Source organism: Carcharodon carcharias, chromosome 5, assembly GCF_017639515.1.
Source record: "Carcharodon carcharias isolate sCarCar2 chromosome 5, sCarCar2.pri, whole genome shotgun sequence".
NCBI lineage: Eukaryota > Metazoa > Chordata > Chondrichthyes > Lamniformes > Lamnidae > Carcharodon > Carcharodon carcharias.
The window spans coordinates 157,890,264-157,916,769 of record NC_054471.1 but is presented as its reverse complement, the minus strand read 5'-3'; the positions used below and the strand labels follow the sequence as shown (position 1 = coordinate 157,916,769).

Below are 26,506 nucleotides of genomic sequence, written 5' to 3'. Positions count from 1 at the left end.
TTTGGTAATTATGCATTAAGAAAGGACCATGTTAGGTTCTCTGCCAATATTTAGTAAAGCACTGATGCGAAGCAGCCACTTAAAACTGCTGGGATATCTTGGGTTTTGACTATAGCATCTACAAATGGAATGCTTTACTGTGTTCTAAGTCCTGTAACACCTCATGTTAAAGATGGCTGGATAGGGACATAAGATTAAAGCAATATTTTGTTCCTACTGGCTAAAAGGGAGAAAGCATATAATGTCATCTCTGGATTCAAGCAACACTGCAGCTAGTGAGGCTACTCTGTAGTCCAGTATGCTGCTTTTTTTAAAAATGGAACCACCCTAGAATTCATCATCTGAGTAAATGGTCAGAGAGGCAGTGTCTAGATTAAGAAAGTGTATTTGTACAATTATTATTTTCCTCTTTTAAAAAAGGGAACAGAATGCAGGAAGTCGGAGTGGGCTGGGGTAGGAGTGTAGAATCAATCAAAAACCATCAACTTTAGTAGGAAGCAATACAGGAGGAATAGTGGCATGTTGAAACATCAGGAGAAGGTAGGGGTAAGGCAAAAAAGTATTCTGCAATATTTAGGGTCATTCATTTTGACATTTTGCTAATTGAAATTCAAAAAAGAGAACAGGCCGTAATTTCAGGCCTGTTCCAGGGTGTCATATTCGGGTGGATACCCAAAAGGCATGCTAGGGAATCCCCTTCAGAAGTTCACAGGTAAGGCTTGCATGGCAATTGCCCAGCAGTGCAATTTTCCCCTGGGCAATTACCCCGCACTGGGAACCATCTGAAAATGCGATTTAAATCGCAAACTTTAGATGGTTCCGACTGTCTGACATCAGTAGTTACTCACTAGTAGAAGAATTAAAATCTCTTCTAACTTCTGGGTAATTATTGCACAGACCCAGACCAACCCCCACTGGAATCTACCCACTACGCATCTCCGAGACTCGCCCTCTCCCACTGGATTCCACCCACCTCACCCTGCCCTGTAAAGGGCTACAAACACTGGATGGGAACTCTCCAACCCACAGGGCCCCCCCGACCCAGTCCCAACTCTCGCCACACGCCAACGCTCCCCCTTCCCCAGGCCGACCCAACAGCACCCCCGCATTGCAACCCCCACCCAAGGTCCAACCCCTCTCCACCAAGCCTGACCAAATCCAATACCCACCCACCCTTCCCAGGCCCCGTCCACTCCCTCCCCCAACAAAGGCGGACCCGAAACCCCCACCCCCCCGTAAAGCATAATCTGACACAAGCCCCTCCGCCCTCCATAGCCCGACCATACCCCCCAAGCCTGACACAGCACAACCCCACCTTGACACCCACCTCAACGCCCCACCCCCACCGAGACCCCTGGCCAGAACCGCTCCTATCCCTCGCCCGCCAAGACTCGATCCACTCCCTCTGACCCCTGCAAGGCCAAACCTGGCCTGCTTCCTCTTTCCCAGCCTGACCCAACCCTCTCCTTCCACCTCGCAAGGCCCAGCCCAACCTGCGCCCCCACCCCCACCAAGGAACGACCCCACCCCCAAGCCAGACACAACCTTACACCCTCTAAAAGACCGCCCTGCCCACCCCACCAAGACCCACCACTTACAAGGCCTGACCCACTCTTCTCCCACCCAAGCCTGGCCCAGCCCAACATCCCCTCAACCCTCCCCCCTACCCTTGGGAACCTACCCCCCAAGAAGGCCTGGCCTGATCCACCTCCTCCTCCCCAAACCTCAAGGACCAATCTGACACACTCCTTCACCACCACTTCTCCCGCCAAAGGCCCAACCCAAACCTCCCCAGCACCCCCACAAGGTCTGACCTAAACCCGTCACACTTTCCCTGTCAAAATCCCCACCTTACCTGTTACACTTACTTTCTCTCTGGCCTGTTAGGGACATGTAAACTCAAGTGGATCTTTAAACTTACCTAGTTTACGGCAGCTAAAAAAAAGGTGGGTGGCCTCCTTCCTTTTGGCTGAGCTGCCCTTTGATGCTAGACCCTGGCAACACACAGCACTATTCGGATCTCGCCCGGCCTGAGTTGGAAGGTTGGGCAAGACAGGATGGAAAAAAATTGAAGGTAAAAACTAGGAGCGGAGTGGCAATCTGACTTGGAGGAAGTTCAGGCCCAATGAAATTTGAAAGTGGCTCACCTGGTTATAGTCGAGTTGCAAATGTTTGGTAACCAAAACTCCTCTTACCTGGGCATATAATAGGTTCAATCCAACCCGGTTTTCCATAACATCATTGTCATAAGCAGTATCCCAGTAGCTGTAAACAAAACACATAGTACAAGGTGATTATCTGCACGTGCCATTTCAAGCTTGCCAAGAAAGTGGTTTGCTTTCATGCTAACTTTTCTAGCTAAATGCAGGTGGACATATGCACAATGTGCTGAATAGCTTCTTTCTGTGCTGTATGATTCTATGATAATCAGGCAATAATCCAAGTCACATAAATTCCTATACAAATTTATGGATCTAAGTACTCTGGATGCTACAATTCTGAATTGAAAACAAAGTGCTGGAAGTACTCAGACCTGTCAGGAAAAGGTAACAGTTAACGTTTCAGGTCTGTGACCTTCCATCAGAAGCAGACCTGAAATGTTAACTCTGTTTCTCTCTCTGCAGGTGCCACCAGGCCTGAGTATTTCCAGGCTTTTCTGTTTTTATTCCAAAAACTCGTGTCAATGTTGCTCAGTATTATATACAAAGTCATCCTACAGCTGAGAAATGATCACACTTTCATAACGAGAAAATCTTTGAAGATACTGAAGCAGAAGGCAAAAAAGCCAAGGAACCTTTGTAAATCTTTGGTTAGGCTACAACTGAAGCGCTGCACTCAACTGGTCACCACATTTCAGGAAAGATGAGGGTCCGTGAGAAGGTTGAGGAGATTTATCAGAATAGTTCCAGGGGTGAGGGGTTTTAACTACAAGGCTAGGTTGGAAAAGCTAGTTTTTCTCTTTGGAGCAAAGGAAATTGAGGAGGGTTTTTAAACAGCTGGGCAAGATTATGATAGGTTCAGATGCAGAAGTATAGTAGACTTTTTTTTAAATTCCCATCACTAAAACGCTTCTTCCTTCCTATAATATCTGATATGAAACTCACTGTGACTCAATACATGTTGAGTTACTTTGTTGCTTTTCCATTCTGTTGCACTTCAACAAGAAACTTCAGAACCAGATTCATTACAGCAAATGAAGCCATTCAGTTCCTCAAGTCCATGCAGGCTCTCTTTATAGCAATCCAGCCAGTCTTAAACCCCCACCCTATCCCTGTAACTCTAAGTTTATTTTCCTCAAGTGCTTATCCTTTTGAAATCAGTCATCTTCTCTGTTTCCACTATCCTCACAGGTAGCAAGTTTCAGGTCATTACCACTTGCTGTGCAAAAAAAGGTTCTTCTTCACATCCCCTGCTTGCTCAAAACCTTAAATGTGTCCACTAGCCCTTGCACATCAGCTAGTGGGAACAGCTTGTCTTTGTCTACCTTATCTAAACCTATCATAATCTTGCACAGCTCTTTAAAAACCCTCCTCAATTTCCTTTGCTCCAAGGAGAACAACTCCAGCTTTTCCAACCTGGCCTTGTAGTTCAAATCCCTCATCCCTGGAACTATTCTGGTAAATCTCCTCTAAACCTTCTCAAGGACCCTTATCTTTCCTGAAATGTGATGACCAGCTGAATGCAACACTTCAGCTGTAGCCTAACCAGAAATTTACAAATGTTCCCTGGCTTTTGTGCCCAATACCTCTGGTTATGATGCCCAAAATGCCAAATGCTTTGTTAACTACTCTTTCAACTACTCTGAGCTAATTAGCACCCTTCTGCTCTATATACTTAATTTCCCCATCCAGGCTCTCAGCTCTGAAATTGACATTCTCTTAATAACAATTGTGGTACCTAATGAGATTTCAATCAGAAATTACACCAAGGGCCTTGCAGCACTTCAGCAGCGTTAATTTGTTACAAAGAGGCCAGATAATCATTCAAGATAGCACACAAAGCACAAGACATCTTTTACCAAGTGCATTGCCAGAGAAAGCAATTATTCATGCTTGCTACCACATAGATAGACTTTTTACTTAATTTTACTCTTAGTTTAATAAGGTGGGTAGGTTAAGGGCAATTTGATGAAGTGAAGCCTTTGTGCACAAGATGAATGGACTCCATGTGTGAGAGGCAGCCAATGGGTGCAACTTTAAACTGTGTTTAATCAGCTGTATGTTACTGTAAGTGATACTCCTCAAGCTGTAATGCCCAATTCACTGATATTCCATCTTCTCCCTTCCAAATTTATTTGAAATAAAAATATACATTAGGCAAGAGAATCAATAAATTGCTCAGCAGCACTACAAGTATTTGCTATCTTGATAATATCTTTGTTCTTGCAATATATGGAAAAAATAATTATACAGTAAACAAGCTCTCAATTTAAAAAACGAAGGCCAGGTGAGAATTAAAGGGTTTAATGACAAAATATTAGTTTTACAAAGTTGCACCCTTTTCAAAAAGTGGTGACTTATTATTCTATAGTATGGATTCGCAGTAAGTATTTTAAATATGTTCTCTAAAATGCAATACCAGCAACCTCATGCTTATTAATTGTTAATACATACATCATAAAACTACTGGAGAAGGGCTACAACATTCCTGACCTCATTCAGTACATTTTCCGATAGGCAATTAAAGGTAAAGACAATCGCTGTTTTTTAAAATTTCTTTGATGGGGTGTGGACGCCGCTGGCAAGGCCAGCATTTGCTGCCCATCCTTAATTGCCCTTGAACTGAGTGGCTTGCTAGGCCATTTCAGAAAGCAAGTAAGAGTCAACCACATTGCTGTGGGTCTGGTGTCACATGTAGGTCAGACCAGGTAAGAACGGCAGATTTCCTTCCCTAAAACACATTAGTGAACCAGATGGATTTTGCGACAACCAGTGATAGCTTCATGGTCACCAATACAGAGAATAGTTTTCAATTCCAGATTTTATTAATCAAATTAAAATTCACCAGCTGCTGTGGTGAGATTTGAGCCTGTGACCCCAGGGAATTAGCCTGGGCTTCTGGATTACTAGTCCAGTCTAATCACCAATATGCCACCATCTCCCCAGGAGGTTTAACTAAAAAGTGAAAACCACAGAAATTACATTCTAAATTCAATCAAAATAAAATGCACATAGCCTGTGAGCTAGTGAGCATAAGAACAGAAAGATTGAACAGTTCAACATGTGGCTGGAGAAATGAAGTAGGAGGGAGGGCTTCAGATTTCTGAGGCATTGGGACTGGTTCTGGGGCAGGTGGGACCTGTACAAGGGCAGGTTACACCTTAATAGGACCGGGACTAATGCCCTTGTGGGGAGGTTTGCTCATGCTGTTGGGGAGGGTTTAAACTAGATTGGCAGGGGGATGAGATCTGAGGGGAAATTCAGAGTGGAGAGGAGAAAAACTGGCAGTGGGAAGGAGAGAAGTATCAACTGATAATGAGGATATATCAGAGTAGTATCAACGTAGATAGAATGGGGTCAGAATAAGGGGGAAATTAATAAAAACCTAAATCAGTGCTAATGCACATATATGTGAATGCACAGAGTGATTAATAAAATTGGTGAACTGCAGGCACAAGTTGGCAAATGGAATTATGGTATTATTGCCTAACAGAGACCTGGCTCAAAGAAGGGCAGGGCTGAGCGTTAAATATTCCTGGATACAAGGTGTTTAGGAGAGAGAGGAAAGGAAGGAAAAATGGGGGGAGTAGCAATATTGATTAAAGGTGGCATTACAATTCTAGAGAGATGTTCCACAGGGGTCAAGGACAGAATCTTTCTGACTAGAGGTAAGGAATGAAAACGGTGCAATAACATCGATTAGTGTATATAGACCACCAGCTAGTGGAAGGGATGTGGAGAAACAAATTTGCAAAGACATTACAGAGAGGTGCAAGAATTATAGAGTAATCATAATGGGGGACTTCAATTATCCAAATATAGACTGGGATAGGGATAGTATAAAGGGGCAAAAGGGCCGAATAGGGAGGGGATGTGAGGAAAAACTTTTTTACCCAGAGGGTGGTGACGGTCTGGAATGCAATGTCTGGGAGGGTGGTGGAGGCAGGTTGCCTCACATCCTTTAAGAAGTACCTGGATGAGCACTTGGCACGTCATAATATTCAAGGATACGGGCCAAGTGCTGGTAAATGGAATTAGGTAGGTAGGTCAGGTGTTTTTCATGTGTCAGTGCAGACTCGATGGGTCGAAGGGCCTCTTCTGCACTGAGAGATTCTGTGATATCCTGGAATGTGTTCAAGGTAATTTTCTGCAGCAGTATGTTTATAGTCCGATAAAAGGACATGCGCTTTTGGACCTGGCTCTGAGGAATGAGTTAGCCCAAGTGGATCAAATATCAGTGGGAGAGCCTCTAGGGGACAGTGATCATTGTGTCATAAGGTTTAGATTGATCATGGAAAAGGACAAGGCACAATCAAGAGCAGGGATAATTAATTGGGGAAAGCTAACTTCAATGGGATGAGAATGCATCCGAGTCAAGTGAGTTGGAATCAAACGTTGGCAGAAAGAATGATGGCTGAACAATGGGCCACCTTCAAAGAGGTGCTGCAGGCAATGTGAATGTATATTCCTTTGAAGGGGAAAGGGAGGACAAATAAATCCAGAGCGCTCTGGATGATGAGGTGAAGATGAAATGGAAGAATTGTGTACACGACAGATGTCAGGTAGCAAATACAATGGAGAATCAGGCTGAACACAGAAGGACCAGAGGGGAAGTGAAGAAACTAATAAGAAAAGCAAGGAGACAGCATGAAAAAAAGAGGCTGGCAGCTAACATAAAAGGGAATCCCAAGGTCTTTTTTAAGCATGTACATAATAAAAGGGTAGTAAAAGAAAGATTAGGGCTGATTAGTGACAGAAAAGGGGACTTGCATGTGGAGGCTGGGGAAGTAGCAGAGGTATTGAATGAGCACTTTGCATCTGGGCTACCCAGACCTAGGTGAGATTGGAGGTAACTGGTACAATTCACAATTGAGATGGAGGCGTTAGAAAAGCTATCTTTACTTAAAACAGATAAGGTACCAGGACTGGATAAGATGCATCCAAGGATACTGAGGGAAGTGAGAGTGGAAATTGCAGAGGCACTAATGATAATCTTCAAGTCTTCCTTAGACACAGGGGAGATGCCAGAGGGCTGGAGAACTGTAAATGTTACCTACTTGTTCAAAATAGGGTGCAAGGATAAAGCTGGCAACTACAGGCCAGTCAGTTTGACTTCAGTGGCAGGGAAACTTCTGGAAACTATAATTCGGGATAAAATCAATAATCATTTAGACAAGTGCAGGATAATTAAGGAAAGCCAGCATTCATTAAGGGAAAATTATGTTTAACTAATTTGGAGTTCTTTGAGGCAGTAACAGAGATGATCAATAAAGGCAATGCTGTTGATCTGGTGTAAAGGGATTTTCAAAAGGCATTTGATACAGTGCCACACAACAGACTTGAGTAAAATTCATGGAATAAAAGGGAAAATAGGCACTTGGATAAGAAGTTGGCTGAGTGACAGGAAACAGTAGTGAAAGATGATTGTTTTTGGATTGGGCAGACAAGTCGCAGATGAAGTTCAATGCAGAGAAGTGTGAGGTGATCCATTTTGGCAGGAAGAATATGGCAAGGCAGTATAAAATAAAGGGAGAGCCTCTAAAGGAGGTGAAGAAATACAGGAACCTCGGTGCATACATACCTAGGTCACTGAAGATGGCAGGGCATGTTGAGAAAACAGTTAATGAAGCATATTGTATCTTAGGCTTTATTAATAGGGGCACTGAGTACAAGAGTGAGGAGGTCATGCTGAATTAGTATAAGACACTAGTTGGGCCACATCTAGAGTGCTGCTTCCAGTTCTGGGTGCCATGCTTGAAGAAGGATGTGAAGGTATTGGAGAAAGTACAGAAGAGATTCACAAGAATGATTCCAGGGGTAAAGAACTGTGGCTATGAGGGTAGGCTGGAGAGGTTAAGACTCTTTCCCTTAGTGAAAAAGCCACTGAGAGAAGTCTTGATAGAGGTATTCAAGATCCTGAGGGGGTATGGACAGGGTAATTAGTGAGAAACTGTTCCCACTTGAGAGCATCAAGAACTAGAGGGCACAGATTCAAAAGAATTGGCAAAAGGAGTAAATGTGATGAGGAAAAATTTTTTCACCCAGGAGGGGGAGTCTGGAACAAACTTCCTGAAAGGGTGGAACAGGCAGGTTCGATCAAGATATTCAAAAGGGAGTTGGACTGCTACCTGAAAAGAAATAATGTGCAAGGTTACGGGGATAAAGAAGGGGAGTGGGACTAGATGGAATCCTCTGAGGGTCAGTGCAGACTCGGGCCGAATGGCTTCCTTCTGCACTGTAAAGATTGAGATTCTGTAAAATGGTTTAAATAGTTAATAAAGACACAGGAAGGGTGGCAGGACAGCGGATGTGTCACAGCTGCAGCATGTGGAAGCTCCTGGAAGACAGCGTGATCCAAGGCAAACATGTCTTTGTATGTACGTCTTGGGGGGGGGGGGGGGGGGTGGTGGAGGAGAGGGAGGGAGTTACCTGGATACTTTGTACCAGGAGTCAATCAGACAGGATCTTCTGATTTTGTCAGCGGTCAGGGACAGGAGAGTGAGACTGAGTGAGGCAGGTATTAGGACACAGAGGGCAGGAGCCTCAGCCTTTGCTTTTGTCCAACAGCTATGAGGTTGTTTCAGCTGGGTTTGGATGAGTGGAGGCTGCAAAGTGGATGAGCTGACCGACCATGGCCACCATGTTACAGGAAGCCATTCAAGTGGGGGAGCAGAAAGGAATGTAGTAATAGTAGGAGATAACAGTGAGGGGGATTGACACTGTTCTCTGCAGCAAAGGCTGAGAATCCAGAAGGCGGTGTTGCCTGCTCGGTGCCAGGGTTTGAGACATCGGCTCAGGGTTGGAGAGGAACTTGCAGAGGGAGGGGAAGGATCTGGTCATAGTTCTACCTGTGTTGTTGGTACCTAAGAAAGAGGTTGTGCATAGTCAGCATATTACGAAGCAGAACCTCAAAAGGTAATAATCGCTGGATTATTACCTGGGCCACTTACAAATTAACATAAAGCAAACAAGATTAGAGAAATGAATGTGCGGCTCAAAGGCTGGTGTGGGAGAAATGGGTTCCAGTTCATGGGGCAATGGCACCAATGTTAGGGAAGGTGGGATCTATACTGTTGGGATGATCTGCACCTGTAGCCTGCTGGGATTGGTGTTTCAGCAAGCCGCATAACCAGGGAAGTAAAAAGAGTTTAAACTAAACAGTGAGGGCAAGGGATCAAATTTAGGAAGATGTGGCGAATCAAAACATAGAGACAAGGAAAGTGAGGAAGGTATTAATGTGGAACAAAAAACAGACCGTGAAAGGAAGGGATAGAGTACAAAGCTAAGAGTACATTAGCAGGTAAGGCTAGAGGTTACAAAAATAATAAAAGGACAAAAATAAAGACTCTGTATCTGAATTCATGTAGCATTCGTAACAAAGCAGATGAAATGAGGCTGCAAATAGAAATAGATATGACATAGATTGGGGCCTGAACATTTATGAGTACATGACATTTAGGAAGGACAGGAAGCTATATAAAGGTGGAGGGGTGGTTCTGTTAATTAATAATGATATTAAAACAAGAAAGAGGAATGATCTAAGTTCAGGAAACCACCATGTAGAAATGGTTTGGCTAGATATGAGAAAGACAAGAAATCACTGGTAGTGGTGTACTGATCTCCTAACAGGAACTACTTGGTAGAGCAGAGCATAAAGGAAGAAACAATGGGAACTTGTCAGAAAGGTACAGCAATAATCATGGGGGATTTTAATCTACATATAGACTGGATAAATCAGATGGAAAAGTTACCTAGATAAGGAGTTTAGATTACTTCAGGGATACTTTGTTAGAACACCACATTCTGGAGCCAGAGAACAGGCTATACTAGGCCTGGTACATTGCAATGAGACAAGATTAATTAATGATCTCATAGTGAAGGCGCCCCTAGGTAGCAGCTCTCGTATCATCATTAAATTTTACATTCAGTTTGAGGGAGAGAAGAGCGGTTCCAAAACTAGCATTTTAAATTTAAGGGCAACTATGAGAGCATGAAAGCATAACCAGCTAAAGTGAACTGCCAAGTGAGGCTAATGGATAGATCAATAGTGATGCAGTGGCAGACATTTAAAGGGATATTTCAGAAAACACAGAATAGATACATTGCAACGAGAAAGAAAAATTCCAAGGGGCAGATTCACCATTCTTGGTTAACTAAAAAAGTTAAAAGGTAGTGTCAAACTTAGCGAACAAGTACATAATTGTGCATGGATGGGTGACAAGTCAAAGAATAGCATAGGAAGTCTAAAAGATCAATAAGGAGCGAAAAATTAGAGTATGAGAGAAAGCTAGCTAGAAATAGAAAGACAGATAATAAGAGTTTCTATAGATACCTAAATAAGAAAATAGTTAACAAAGTGAGCATTGGACCTATAGAAAGTGAGCCTGGGGAACTAATAATGGAAAATAAGGAGATAGCAGATGAACTCACTATAGGGGATACAGGTAACATCTCAAATAGCTGTAAATCAGAATTAGAAAGCAGGGAGGAACTCAGGAAAATTACAATCACCAGAGAAGTGTTATTGAGCAAACTGTTAGAGCTGCGGGATGACAAATCTCTGGGTCCTGATCGACTTCATCCTAGAGTCTTAAAAGAATTGGCTCGTGAGACAGTTGATGAGTTAGTTTTAATTTTCCAAAATTCCCTAGATTCGTGGAAGGTTCCATTAGATTGGAAAATAGCAAATGTAACTCCTTTATTCAAAAAGGGAAGGAGACAGAAAACAGGAAACTACAGGCCAGTTAGCTTAACATCTGTAATTAGAAAAATGCTAGAAACTATTAATGAAGACTTTATGGTAGGGCACTTCGAAAAAATCATGGCAATCAGGCAGAGTGAACATGGTTTTGTGAAAGGGAAATCATGTTTAACAAATTTATTGGAATTCTTTGAAGTAACATATGCTGTGGGTAAAGGGGGGTGGGGGGGGGGGGGTGAAATTCGGTGATTGTACTGTTCTTGGATTTCCAGAAGGCATTTGATAGGATGCCACAAAGGTTATTGCAAAAAATAAAAGCTCATATGTAGGGGGTAACATATTGGCATGGATAGAAGGATTGACTAGCTAACAGGGAATAGAGTAGGCATAAATGGGTCTTTTTCTGGTTGGCAGGATGTAACGAGTGGTGTGCCACAGAGATCAGTGCTGGGGTGTCAACTTTTTTACAATATTTATAAGTGACTTGGATGAAGGGGCAAAAGATATGGTTACTAAAGTTGCTGATGACACAAAGATAGGTAGGAAAGTAAGCAGTGAAGATAAGGAGGCTACTAAGGGACACAGATTCAGCAAATGGAGCATAATGTGGGCAAATTTGAAACTGTCCATTTTGGCAGGAACAATAAAAAAGAAGCATGTTATCTAAGTGGTGAGGGACTGCTGAGCTCAGATTCAGAGGGATCTGGGTGTCCTCGTTCATGAATCACAAAAGGCTAGAATGCAGGTACAGCAAGTAATTACAAAAGTTAATAGAATGTTCTCATTTATTGTGCGTGGAACTGAATATAAAACGGGAAGGTTATGCTTCAGTCGTATAGGGCATTAGTGAGACCACATCTGAAATACCGTGTAAAGTATTGGTGTCCTTATTTAAGGAAGGGTGTAAGTACGTTGGAAAAAGTTCAGAGAAGGTTTACTAGACTAATATCAGGAATGGGCAGGTTGTCTTACAAAGAAAACTTGGACAAGCTAGGCTTGTATCCACTGGAGTTTAAAAAAGAGTAAAAAGGTGACTTGATTGAAACCTTTGATCCTGAGGGATATTGACAGGGTGGATGTGTGCTCTTGTGGGAGAATCTAGAACTAGAAGTCAATGTTTAAAAATAAGATGCCGCCCATTCAAGACAGAGATGGGAGAAATCTTTTCTCTTGAGGGCTGAGTGTCTTTGGAATTCTGCTCCCACAGCCTTTTGAGGAAGAGTGTCGTTGAATATTTTTAAGGCAGATAGATTCTTGATAAACAAGGGGGTGAAAAGTTATCCGTGTAGGTGGGAGGTTACAATCAGGTCAGCCATGATCTTATTGAATGCTGGAGCAGGCACCAGGGGCCGAATTGCCTACTCCTGCTCCTAATTTATATGTTCATTTGCTATCTAAGAATTTAAAACAACGAAAAAAAGCATCTTTATAAACCAGGTCACTTAACCTTTTAAGAAAGTATTTGAAACACAAAATCCTGTTCATTTATTACCTCTTTCGCAGCACAATTCTGTATTCTGTGTTTTTCAAGCTTGTGACTGAAATATAGGGCAGTTCAAACTCCTGTAGCTTTCGTACAACTAAGGAGTAACAAAAGAATTCATAAATTTCATGTTAGTCAGTGTTAAAAATCTCTATAAATAGAAAAAATACTAATGGAATTTGTAGTATCTGTTCAGTTTTTGATTGCAATTCATTTCTTTCATGTTATACTTAGCTGCTTCTTCCTACCACCTGAGCCACCACTTAGTCTTGCCTCTAACCAGTCAGATTGAAAAACAGTGACTGAAAAAGGTTAAAATTTGCAGGGTTGGGAGGTCAGTCAAGGGGAAGATGGAAAGAAGTAAGGGACAGAGGGGAAGGAGAGACGGGAGTCAGGGTGGGAGACTGAAATTGACTGCATTATTCAAGGTGCATTCATAGTACAACTTCAACAGCAAGTTGTTTCTGTCCAGTGCTCATGCTAAATCAGATACTTGCAGCTTAAGGATCCAGCTCACTTTCCAGCCTTCGTATTACATTCAATAACTTAAGAAAAGGGTCACTGCTCATAAAATCATTCTATACATTTAAGTAAACCCCACCAACTGAAATCATTTCTACTGCGCTTTGTGCTGCAAGAATGGTTAGTATGGAAAAGGAGAAACATTCACATTGATGTTTTGGGCAGATGCTCTTAAGTTACAGAAGCAGAGTAGAGGCATTTCAAATATGAAATTATATACGAAAAAATGCCAAGAACAAAAACATGGGAATATTTCTGAAAGGCTAACTAGTTTCTTTTAACATTCAAATGCATGATATAGAATGGAACACCATTTCTAATCTAATTAAGTAGATGGAACTTTGATCTACATGGTTTCAATACATGTGTGAACATTCCCCCTTTTCCACGACACGCACTTCCGCAGTATCATTGACACTGCCAACTCCGTGGGCTATTTTGTGCCGAATGTATGTACTCAAAATAAACTCCTGTTCTCAAAATCATTTCATGGAGGACCTTTACAGCTAGCAAGAAAAGGATGCATTCTACAGTCTGAACTGGACTGAATCTAGAAAGCAGTGAAAGACAAGAGTATTAATTACTGTCTCAGCTAACTCATTTTAGTTCATTACATTTTGTAGAACTTTGCTCTCAGTTTTTATCTATTCCAAAATAATTTTCCTGCCACATGAATTTAAAAGCAAAGCTTTCTTGGCTCTTTTTTCTGATTATGGGGAGAAGGTATTTACTGTCAACTGTTAAATTTTCTGAGTTCACAGTTCTTGGGCTCCCATGCCACACTGCAACTAAAGCCAAGACAATGTGCAAACACGCTGAGCTTTCAAAACCTAGCCACAGAATGCATATTAGCAAGAATGGTGCTTTTTATAATAAAAATAAGAAGTGTTAGAAATATTCAGCAGGTCTGGCAGCATGGGGGAGGCAGTGGCATAGTGGTTTCGTTACTGGACCAGTAATCCTGACACTCTGGGAACTGCCCTGAGCAGCCAGGTTCGAATCCCACCACGGCTGATGGTGGAATTTGAATTCAGTCTAATGATGGCTATGAAACCATTATTGAATGCTGCAAAAACCCATTTGGTACACTACTGTCCTTTAGGAAATCTGCCATTCTAGCCTGGTGCGACTCCAGGTCCAACATGGTTGATTCTTAAATACTCTCTAAAATGGCCTAGCAAGCCATTAGAAATAGCCTACTGAACCGCGAGAAAATCAAGGTGGAATGAAATTAGACAAAGCTCTCAGCATTGACCTAGGCACCAGAAATGACAATGGCAAACTCAGCCCTGCAAAGTCTTCCTTACTACGAACTGCTATTGTCACAGAGCAGTCGCACAGACTAGTCAAGCAACAGCCTGACAGTCATACTCTCAGAATCATGACTTGCAGTTAACGTCCCAGACATCATCACCACTACCCTTGGATACGTTCTGTCCCACCGGCAGGACAGAACCAGCAAAGATAGCGGCAGTGATATACAGTTGGGAAGAAGTTGCCCTGGGAGACCTCAACATTGACTCCAGACCCCATGAAGTCTCAAGGCATCAGGTCAAACATGGGCAAGGAAACCTCCTGCCGATTAAAAAGTATCGTCTCAGCTTACGAATCAGTATTTCATGTTGAACATCAGTTGGAGGAAGTACTGAGGGTGGCAAGGGCACAGAACATTCTCTGGGTGGGAGACTTTACTGCCCATCACCAAGAGTGGCTCGGCAGCACTACTACAGACCGAGCTGGCCAAGTCCTACATAGCTGCTAGACTGAGTCTGCAGAAGGCAGTGAGGGAACCAACAAGAAGGGAAAAAAAACATACTTAACCGCATCCTCACCAACTTGCCTGCTACAGATGAATCTGTCGATGACAGTATCATCACACAGTCCTTGTGGAGCTGAAGTTTCGTCTTCACATTGAGGATACTCTCCACCGTGCTGTGTGGCACTCCCACCATGCTAAATAGGATAGATTTCAAAAGATCTAACAACTCAAGGCTGGACAACCATGGGACACAGTAGCCATCAGCACCAGCAGAATTGCACTCAACCTCAATCTGCAACCTTATGGCCCGGCATATCTCCCACTCTTCCATTACCACCAAGCCAGGGGATCAATGCTGGTTCAACGGAGAGTGCAGGAGAGCATGCCAGGAGCAGCACCAGGAATACCTAAAAATGAGGTGTCAGCCTGGTGAAGCTATAACACAGGACTTCTTGCGTGCCAGACAACATAAGCAGCAAACGATAGACAGAGCTAAACGATTCCACAACCAATGGATCAGATCTAAGCTCTACAGTCCTGCCACATCCAGTCATGAATGGTGGTGGACAATTAAACAACTCACTGGAGGTATCGGCTCCACAAATATCCCCAGCCTCAATGATGGAGGAGCCCAGCAAATTAGTGCAGAAGATGAGGCTGAAGCATTTGCAAGAATCTTCAGCCAGAAGTGCTGAGTAGAATATCCACCTCTGCCTCCTCACAAAGTCCCCAGCATCACAGATGTCAGTCTTCAGCCAATTTGATTCACTCCACATGATATCAAGAAACAGCTGAAAGCACCAGATACTGCAAAGGCTATGGGCCCTGACAATATTCCAGCAACAGTGCTCTAGAACTTGCAGCACCTCTAGCTAAGTTGCTCCAGTACAGTTACAACACTGGCATCTACCCAGCAATGTGAAAAATTTCCCAGTTATGTCCTGTAGGCAAAAGGCAGGACAAATTCAGCCAATTATTGCCCTATCAGTCCACTCTCGCTCACCTGTAAAGTGATGGAAGGGGTCATCAACAGTGCTATTAAGCAACATTTGCTGAGCAATAGCCTGCTCATTGAGGCTCAGTTTGTGTTCTGCCGGGGTCACTCAGCTCCTGATCTCATTACAGACTTGGCTCAAACATGGGCAAAAGAGCTGAAACTCCAGTGTTGAGGTGAGGTGAGAGTGACTGCCTCCGATACTAAGGGAGCATTTGACTGAATGTCAAGGAGACTTAGCAAAACTGGAGTCAATGAGAATCAGGGAGGAAAACACTCCACTGGTTGCAGTCATGTCTATCACAAAAGAAGATGCTTGTGGCTGTTGGAGGCCAATCATCTCAGTTCCAGGATATCACTACGGGAGTTCCAGTGTAGTGTCCTGGGCCTTATCATCTTCAGCTACTTTATCAAAGATCTTTCTTCCATCTTAAGGTCAGAAGTGGAGATGTGCATTGGTGATTGCACAACCTTCAGCAGTCCATGTCAAAATGCAGCAAGACCTGGACAATGTCCAAGCTTGGGCTGACAAGTGGCAAGTAACATTTGTGCCACACAAGTGCCGGGCAATGACCATCTCCAACAAGAGAGAATCTAACCATTACCCCACGACATTCAATGGCATTCCCATCACTGAATCCCCCACTATCAATATCCTGGGGGTTATCATTGGCCCGAAACTGAACTGTACCAGCCATATAAATACTGTGGCTACAAAAGCAGGTCAGAGGCTAGCAATCCTGAGTCATGTAGCTCACCTCCTGACTCCCCAATGCCTGTCCACCATTTACAAGGCACAAGTCAGAAGTGCAATGGAATAATCTCCACTTGCCTGATGAATGCAGCTCCAACAAAATGCAAGAAGCTCGACGCCATCCAGGAGAAAGCAGCCCACCACGACGCTATCACCTAGAAGGACAAGGGCAGCAGACACATGCAAACACCACCACCTGGAAGTTTACCTCCAAGCCACTCACCATCCTTATTTGGAAATATATTACCATTCACTGTCACTGGTTCAAAATCTTAGAATTCCCTCTCTAACAGCACTGTGGGTGTACCTACATCACATGGGCTGCAGTGGTTCAAGAAGGCAGTTCACCACCACCTTCTCAAGGGCAAAACTGGGGATGGGGCAATAAATGCTGGCCTGCCCAGCAACACCACAGCCCACGAATGATTAAAAAAAAACTGGAGAGAGAAACAGAGTTAAGGTTTTGAGTCCAAAATAACTTTTCTTAGTTTCAGTCACTTTCTGTTTTTATTCCTGATCTCCAGCATCCGCAGTACTTTGCTTTTATTATGGTATTTTTGTGATAGGCCAAGGAAGAAGAGGAGATAGAAATAAAACAGATATGGAGTGTAGAAATCATGGACATAAGCCCATGACCCACATTTCTACAAATTAGTGGGTTGGTACTCCAATTCGCTTTCAACTTTCTCTAAGTGAAACGGGTCGTCAGTCAGGACCAACTAAAATTTTTCAATTAAATACATAGATAAGCTTATGTTGGTAAGCTTACTTTTTTCAAAATTTAATTGAAGACAAGAATGTGTGGATACAAATGAGACAGGGAATTTAATCCATCAACTTACAAGAACAACTATCATCACTTCCTTCTCGGATAAGGAAAAGGCTGAAGTATCCAACCAGGTCATCAGGAAGATCCAGTTTTGCTGCAACCGCCTTTAAGAAGAAGAAAAATGTCAAAATATTTCTAGAAATACTTTTGAAATTAATTCAAGATACAGGCAAGATTCCAGAGATATCCACCCATCAACTCAGTATTGGAGAAAATAGACAATCAAATCATTTTTGTACTTGCGCAAAGCTATTTTACACTAGTTCACCTTTCGCGTGTGAAGCAAATGGGAGGTGCGCAGAGAGGGGAAAAGGAGCGAAGGGTGGCGCCATTGTCAATCAGCACTTGTTAACTCAACAGGTGGTTAATTTGTTTTAATGCAGGAGATCTTTTGCATAGCAGTTGGGGGCTGACAATTCAACAAATTTTATGATATAGGTAGCGGGGGATAATCTGATTTGCAATCAAACTGCTGGTGGATTAGGAGTTTGCTGACATGCCTTTTTGTAGGTCACATTCAATGACATGGCATGAATGTCATTTAATTGACTATGTTGACTAACCTTTATGAATTTTCATGATAATGCATCTTGCCTTTTGGCTTATAAATGTGCTCTACATTTCTCTAAGTTTACAACCAATGTATTGCTAACATTTTTATTTTAAAAATGTGTTTCTCTTCATACGCAATTCCAAAGATTGGTTCCTTATCTTAACTTTACTTGGCCGTAGGGCCAAGTAAGCAATGGTGATAGCTCCACCTAGAGATGGCATTAGGGCATGTTGTCACTGTATCCTACTTTTAAAATTACGATAACTAATATACTATAGATTATGTCGGTTTATGTGCAAAAAGAATGAGGAAAAAGGAGACAAAACAGGAGGATTTGCTAGCAGTATTTGGCTAGAAGCTAAGAGCTAAGTTATATCAGTTGCTTAAAACATGAAAACATAACCTCAAGGAAGGTAGCATTAAGGAAAGGAAGACCAATAGCTTGTTTAAGTCATTAAATATCTCTTTCCAATGTTCATTTTTCCTCATTTAACCTTTAGAAAGATATTACCAATTGAGCAAAATAACAAGCTTTCTACTCCTTTAAGGTTTCACATTTGCTCGCCCAACCTGTGATTGATTCCATTCTGGAATCGTACACATTTTGTCTCTCTCCAATCAGCAGCCCTATTACTTTACAGAAAAACATTGCTGTGCATTAATAATTTATTGGTAATATAGCAGTTAACACTCTTCTGAAGTACCAGGCTCCTTGCTCAGCCAAAGCTGAAGTTATTGGCTCCACTCACTCCCAGTGGCGATTCTTCATTGGCAAGCCGCACCAGACAAAATACTATACAACAAAAATCTCAAAATCCATATGGCTTTATGTATGTCATTCATGAAGGGAATCTTGCCACATGACTAGTTCCTTTGAAAATGATTGGTTTCTAATGCTCTCTTAAGTGGCCTGGCAACTGCTACAATATACAACATAAATAAAAGCACTGCTCCAACAATTAAATCAGATGAAAACTTAGCAATCCTAGCCCTGATGATTCTGTAAAATCATCCTCAGCAACATCTGGGTTGCTCCTCAAGATAGAAGAGCTGGACTACAGATCATAATGTAACATAGGTCACTTGTTCTATGACCATGCCAAGTTATGTTGACAGCACCACCTGCAATCTCTTTGGAATGCTTTCACCTAACATAATTGTGCTCATGGAATCTTATCTTTGATCCAGGATCCTTGACTCCTCCGCTACTATCCCTCTAAATGCCCTCTCTCATTGGGCATACTCACCACCTCTTCAAAGGCAATTAGGGATGAACAAAAATGCTAGCTTTGCCAGTGCCGCACATTCCAAGAATAAAAACATGCCATACAGTTGGGGCATTGCCCATATTAATTCCAGAGCCTATTACAATTTATGACTACAGGCCAAACAATCAGTACTCCATGTTGAACACCATTTGGAGGAAGACTTCAACTTGCACTCCAAGAGTGGCTCAGTAGCACTGACCAATATAGCCAAGAGATTGGCTGGCATAGGTGGTGAGGGAACCAACATGAGAATTAACTACTGTAATGATCTTGGTAGACATCAGGAACACTTTCTTTTTTAAAGCCATAAACACAGATATTTCCTAAAAGAATGAAGCCACAATGTTCCCGGTTTAAAACAAAAGAATCTTACTGCACAAAAATGAAAGAACACAAATACTAATAACTTAAGTAGTCAGTTATGTTAAAGATATTAAGAGTGCTATGAACCCAGATATTTATACGTTAAACAGAACTTTCTAACTCAACTTTCCTTCTACAATCATTTGACTTTTCTCCCAATTAGTTCCAAGTCAGACACTTATCAGAAATTGGAATATTAACTACCTAGTCTGAGTGCTGTTTCAAAGATCAGCATAAGGGCTGAGGTTTCTTGGGCCTTCTGCTTACTTCTGGCAAGGTTGTCCTTTCAAATCTCCTCCAGCTGTCCCATTGATATAGACTCCTCATTTAACCCAGGCATTGCTAGCATCTTCAGCATAGCCACCTCGGGTCAAAACTCTCCTGGTTCTAATATTCTTTAACTCTGGAGTCTTGCATCTAAAAGCCTCTATTCTCAGGTTGACTATCCCTAGAAGTTCAACTCATTGTTAGGAGTTTTTCAGTTAACAGTTTGGTCAGGATTTTACGGCCCCGCTGTGGCGTGTCTCCCCCTGGCAGATGTGGCAAGCCATTTAAATCTCCACAGTTTGATGGGGCCCTAATATCCCACTGGGTGAGAGGGGCCTTAAAATCCTGGCCTATGTTTTAGACTCTTACAGCCAGCATATGAAATTTCAAGTGAACTGTACTTGGAGATGTTTCCTGCAGCAAGCTTGTTCTAAATTAAAATTAAAACCGTGCTCGAGGCCAGAACCATACCCACAATCTAATGACCCTTATAATTAAATCCTTGTTGATCTTCTGCTATTCTATTGTTCATCTCCCAGGCAGCTTGGTCACATGAACAGTTACTGGAAGCCAGATACCTTACCAAAAACCATACCCTACAGAAACCCAGCTCTTAAAGGAACCACCATTCAACATAAAATATAGATTCCCCCATCCCCAACCAAAAGCACATGGGCCACCACGCTACTTAAACTTGTCCTCACCAGCCTGTCACACTGGGACAGATTAAGGACAGATCGTGGCCTCATCCTGAAGTCGTCATCATAGGCAAAACTGTCCAACTGATCCTTAAAAGGCTATGGTACCATTCTGACTGTAGCCCTCAAGACCTGCACAACAGAATTAGCCAGTCCCACAACCAAGATTTACTATGCAACTAGCACACTAGCATCTGTCCAACAGTGTGGTAAACTGCCTGGCTATGTCCTATCCACCAGAAGTAGGTCACTTCAATCTGGCGAATTATCACCCTATCACCCGCCTCTCAATCAAGAGCAAAGTGACGGAAGAAAGCATCAATTGTGTCATCAAGCAAAAAGCATAGGTAGGGTAGTGGAATTGAGGCAAATTTTTTCTTTAAAAAAAGCCTTTCTGAAGTGTCTGGAATTCGCTGCCAGAGGAGGTGGTGGAAGCAGGTACGTTAGTGGTGTTTAAGAGGTAGCTTGACAAATACATGAACAGGATGGGAATAGAGGGATACAGACCCCGGAAGTGCAAAATCTTTTAGTTTGACAGGCAATGTGATCGGTGCAGGCTTGGAGGGCTGAAGGAGGTTCCTGTGTTGTACTTTTCTTTGTTCTTTGAATAGTTGGGCCAAGATTAGGACTTTGGACTCCTTCAGCATTTACCTTGTGCTCACAAACAGGAATTAGTTCTGTATTACTTGCAGGATACAACGTTTGTGACCTAGCAACACTAACAGAACTTGCTAATACAAAAAAATCAAATAGAATGGGGTATTCTATAAAGTACTTCCAACGACTTAGAACTCAATTTCACAATGTGTGGTATCTTACAGGTTTACAAAAATCGCGACTTTATTCGCCTTCTATCATAAGTTGTATTACATAGCAAGTCTGATAAAGAATGAAGTCTGAAAATATTGTTAGAACCAAAAGTATGAGTTCTATATTTGATAATGCTAATCATTAATTGAAGCCAATTTTGCATAATTGGGCACAACTTGGTTTCCAAAAGCTAATTCTTGATTTAATGTTCTAAGATTTTAAAAATTATTCTCATTTTTCGTATAAGTGAAAGAACATTGGTATTTCAGCAATACTAGCTGCCACCATATTGGCATTTCAATAAGTTAAAGCTTATCACAGCAAGATTTCTCCAACATAGTAAATAAACTTGAATTTTAACAGGTTGTCGATATTCAATTATTTGGGGAGGCACAGAAATGCTTCTTGGTTGTTCCAAATTTGTAAAATTGAAACACAGAAATAACAAACTGTTTAAAACTGCCAATTCCCCCAGTGAGCACAACTGAATGCCACTTAGCAAACAGACTGAACATTTACACTGGCTATCGCTTGAATATATTTAGCAAATATAAACAAGATCCAAGTTTATTTGCTAAAATAAGACAAGCTATTCCATAATATAATTTGCAGTCTTTTTTTTTTACCTCTAACACATCTTCTGTCTGGTCCGAGCTGAAAATATTGACTTTTACTTTCTGTCCATTGGACAAGTAGACATCAAGCTGTACCTCTTGTGTTGGAATCTGCTGAGTTTCCTAAAGGTCCCAAAAAGTTACAAGAACACAATAAAAACTGTCTAGGTTCACTATAATTTCTAAATAAAAGTTAACTTAAGTTGTTATTAATTACCAATCTAGCCATCTCTATGCAATAGAAATTGTAAGGTGCTGCAGCAAAACCAATGTACAGTTTACTACACATTTTTACCACATTTATGATTGCAAAGGTTTACCTAAGCATTTTGTGGAACAACAAAGCTTTAATATTTTATATGTTGACTTCAGAGACTAATGGGCACTACACTAGATTTTGCTTCATTGCGAGCACTTGAAAATGAAAGCACTTCTTTATCTAGAAATTTTTTGGAATATCACACTGGTAAAAAGCAATGCAAGTTCTAGTGTTTTTCTTCTTTTTGCAAGTGCCCCACATTCATGACCGACAGTACTACTTTGCAGATTAGTAAATTAGTAAAATGCAAGTTTCAGACAATATCTGGACTTCCAGATAGAATAGGAGACACAAACTCTTTCAAGTTATTTAAGAAATGACTGGAAACTGCAGTGGGATGACTTGCCATTCTGACTGGATGAACTAAGATGGGCCAAAATGGCCACCTTTACACGTATTTGTCTTGTGAAATGCAGCAACCATTTTATGTAAGATAACATGAAGGCCAACATAAGTGACCAATTAATCTTTCTGTTGATATCTCCTGCGCAAGAGAGAGTGTCAGCCAAAACAAAAAAGGAAAAAATTTTTGGAACTGCTTAATGTAGTGAAATAGCAGACAGGAGCACAGTTTAATATCTCATTCAGGGGCAACATTCCTTATATACTAATTCCGGTTCCAAAGGAGAGTCAAGTCGGACTCGAAATGTTAGCTGTCTGTTTCTCCACAGATGCTGCCAGACCTGAGTTTTTCCAGCACTTCTATTTTTACTCCTTTAATACTGTACTGCAGTGCCAGCCTTGATCATATGGTTACATCATAAAGTTAGGAATGAATTAATGGCCAAAGGCCAGAGAGTTATCAATTCAGTGAAGGTCACATTAACTGGAAAGAATGAAAAATTACCTCTCAAGCATTAGGAAGCATCACAATAATTAAGATGGCTCCTTTGTAGTACTGTGATGCTAGTTCAGCTCATTATTTAACATTCACCAGTGTGGGAATCTAAAGGCAAGACAGTACACACAACCTTTTCTGCTAACATTCCTTATGATATATTCTTGGTCATTGTCAATATCAACACACCTGTTGCGCTTTTCTCAGAAAGCTGTTGAATGCCTCACTGCCACCCAGCAAGCAATCTTGGCGTACTAAGATAAAGACAAGAATTAGTTTTAACAAACCAATGTTTTCTCAAGTAGAGTACAGGAAAATCTAAATAGCCTAAATAGCCAAGTGGTTATGGTACTGGGTTTGTAACCCCAAGATCAAGAGTTCAAATCTCACAATGGCAAACTATGAAACAATGTAACTTCATCTGAAACAGATGGAAACGTGTTTGTACTCGAAAGAGTTACAGGAAAATCAGTTCCAAATAACACAGATGTAAATGCATAGGTTCTCAGTTTTGGGGAGTTTCTGGAAGTTATCTGATGACTAGTTTAGCTTGAGGCAAGTTGATCCTAAATTAAAATAAATGCGACAATCATTCAATAAGGGATATGGAAGCTGCAAAAGGGCACAAATAATGTAATTTGGCAAAACAAAATCATTGGTTATAAACAAGTCTAGAAACAGAGGTATACTCAAACATTGGAGAACCTAATGGCTTTCAACAAATGACAGATTGACCCTATGAATAGGGCAGGAATATGGTCATTATTCAAGTAACACTAGGTTCTATCCTACTACAACTGAATATTGAATTTTTAATCTTCACAAGCAATTCATCGCAGATCTCTGCTACTCTTCTGTGCCTCTTTGTCAATAACCCAAGGCTAGTAAAAGTATAGAAATATCTTAATTACAATCCCCTCAGTTGGAGAAGGAAGGGGCTGAGGAAGGAAAGAGCAAAGAGCAACTGACAATTCATGTACAATCTTCATGCATATCTTGATGTTAAATTTAAAAAAAAGTTATATTTAAACAACTGATTAGTGATTGCCATGGTAGAAGCAAATATTGAGTAGTCATTCTACTACTCCAGTTTCCAACTCTTGTATTCACTAATGTGATAAGGTTTGAAGTGACACAGGTATTATGTTCCATCTGCCTCTACAGCACACACACATAAGTGATACTTAGAAGATGTCCTGCAGAGCATCAAACTACAGGGATGAGTGAATGAGAATTTAACTCTTAAGCATCAGGTTAAGCAAACAGCAGCAGTAAATCACTTACCAATTAAAATTGCACATATTCCCTTCCCCTCCCCAAATGCATAAGAGAAATAAATGGAAATCAAATGGGTTAAAACAGGAACTTGAGTATCAAAAAACAATCTTCAAAACATGATGCAACTGAGGAGGACTAGGTCAAAAGAAGAGGAAGGAAAGAGACCTTCCCCTTTCATGTTTTTTGAGGAAAAAAATTAACTGCCTCTCTAATCCAGGATCAAACTGGACTCAGTGAAACTAATATTTTTCAGAATCCATTATAATTTACACACCTTTGGAACTATGTTAATAAAGCATTTAAATTATTTCAGCACCAGCAGTGCAGAAGTCCAAATATCAGAGCACAAATTGCTAATTTTGATTTGAATTACAGAATAAAAAGGAAACAGTTAACATGCTCTTACCACTCTGAATGTACTTCTCTAGTTGTTCTCTACGTTGTTCTACCTCTGCAGCTGTTAATGTGAAAATCTTCTTCGGAGGAAAGTGAGGAAGTACGTTGGTCCCATATTCCTTTCTCAGCTGAAAGAAAATGCAGGATCATACATAAGATGTAGAACCAATTGAAAAAGGAAGCTTTTGGAAACAATACTTTAACTTGTATCTAGCTATTCACACTAAAACATGTTGGTTCTGTCTACCTCAGCAGACGCCTGGCCATTTCATTTTTGGTCCTCTCCAACCTTTTACCAAGATAGCCACTGATTAACAACCTGTATTTATATAGCATCTTTAATATAATAAAACATCCCAACACATTTCACAGGCGCATTATATAGCAAAATTAGACATGGAGTCACACATGGCAATATTAAGGCAAATGGCAAAAAACTTCACCAGAGGTAAGTTTTAAGGAGTATCTTAAGTGAGGAAAGGAGAGAAAGTTGGAGGGGATTAGGGAGGGAGTTCCTTAGGTCTGAGGCAGCTGAAGCCAATGGTGCAGCTATAAACATTTTCCTATGTAGAGAAAACTAAATGTACAACAGTGAAGCTCTGAAAAAGCAAAATACAAACAAAAAATGCTAGAAATACTCAAGTCAGGCAGCATCGGTGGAAAGAAACAGTTAACGTTTTGAGTTGATGACTTTACATTTGTAAGGGTTTTTAAACCAGTAAAAGTGGGGAGGGGGCAGGAAGAACTAAAGGGAGGTCTGTGATAGGGTGGAGGACAGGAGAGATTAACTAACAAAAGATTTCATTATGTAAAAGTCAAAGAGAGTGCTAATGGGTATAATTAAAAAACAAAGGTTATGTCCAGATGAGGCTTGAAGGCTATACAGCAGCCAACTGAAACTCTGCAATTGCCTTGCTATTTTATTAAATGCTATGTTTTCTAATTGCTCATGTTAATTTGCAGTGAAAAATCATTATCCCTTTTGATATACATTCATTACCTTCAACTTAAGGAACACTCTCTTCACAAAGGAAATTTTAACTGGTATTTACCAGAAAACAAATTTCCAACATAATTGGAAGCTGAGCAGTGCTACAAGTTATATACAATAGAACGGAATGGAATGATTATTTGCTGTTCACTAAACTATTTCCATCAAACCATTTCCTGATGAGAAATTGTAGTTTCTATTCACTTAAACCATCATGCCTTGCAATTACAAAAATTATTCACCTGCTCATGAAGTCCATAGAGTTCACTGTATCGGACCCGACAGTGTAACACTCCATTCACATGAATATTGTAGGCCTGCAATAGTAAAATTAGAGTTAACATATTTACGATGAGCAAGAATGATCTGGACTTAATTTCAAAGTAATATTGTTGCTTTCACGTGTTTCCAACCATCCACTGACCTCAATGTTCTTGCCAAACATCCCCCTTTTCCAAAGGATATATTTTCACACATTAGCTGTTGGTAAATGATAACATTTTATATCTTATATGTGGTAGCCAAATATACTCACTGAGTTCTTCTGACACTGCTGCCACTGACTCATACTATGACAAGGGCGTAGTAGTCAAAAACATGGATAGTAAGAACAGTAATTTTGCTTCCCCTTAGAATTGCAAGTATTTAAAACAAAAGTTTATTGCCAGAGGCAAGGTCACTTATTGTCACAAGGCAGATTATCATTAAGGAATGCATTCAATCTAGCTCAGTTCATGAATATGGAAATAACCTAATTTCTCACCCCCAGTCCCCTCTCTTCACCTATCCCCACAACCAACAATCACGGCATCTAACTGTTTATGGTCCTTCATAATGTACAACAGTTTACAGCACTGGTCTTCCAAGCTTATACTCCATTTTCCCATGATCTCTTTCTGAAATAGAGTAT

At 41.2% G+C, this 26,506-nt stretch overlaps 1 protein-coding gene across 5 annotated transcripts in view; it reads right to left on the bottom strand.

The window, feature by feature from the left end:
- The window catches only part of snx17 (sorting nexin 17), an 89,026-nt gene that overhangs the window by 38,720 nt on the left and 23,800 nt on the right, over positions 1-26,506 (bottom strand). For 4 of the 5 annotated variants that reach the window (XM_041187441.1, XM_041187443.1, XM_041187445.1 and 1 more), the window contains 7 exons: positions 25,839-25,913; positions 24,616-24,733; positions 23,121-23,185; positions 21,787-21,897; positions 17,215-17,305; positions 12,353-12,440; positions 2,196-2,265 (listed from right to left, as the gene is read on the bottom strand). In XM_041187441.1, coding sequence (XP_041043375.1) covers positions 2,196-2,265; positions 12,353-12,440; positions 17,215-17,305; positions 21,787-21,897; positions 23,121-23,185; positions 24,616-24,733; positions 25,839-25,913 — 618 coding nt within the window. Of the gene's footprint in view, positions 1-2,195; positions 2,266-12,352; positions 12,441-17,214; positions 17,306-21,786; positions 21,898-23,120; positions 23,186-24,615; positions 24,734-25,838; positions 25,914-26,020; positions 26,057-26,506 lie in introns of those variants that run through there. The other variant, XM_041187444.1, reaches the window with a different exon arrangement.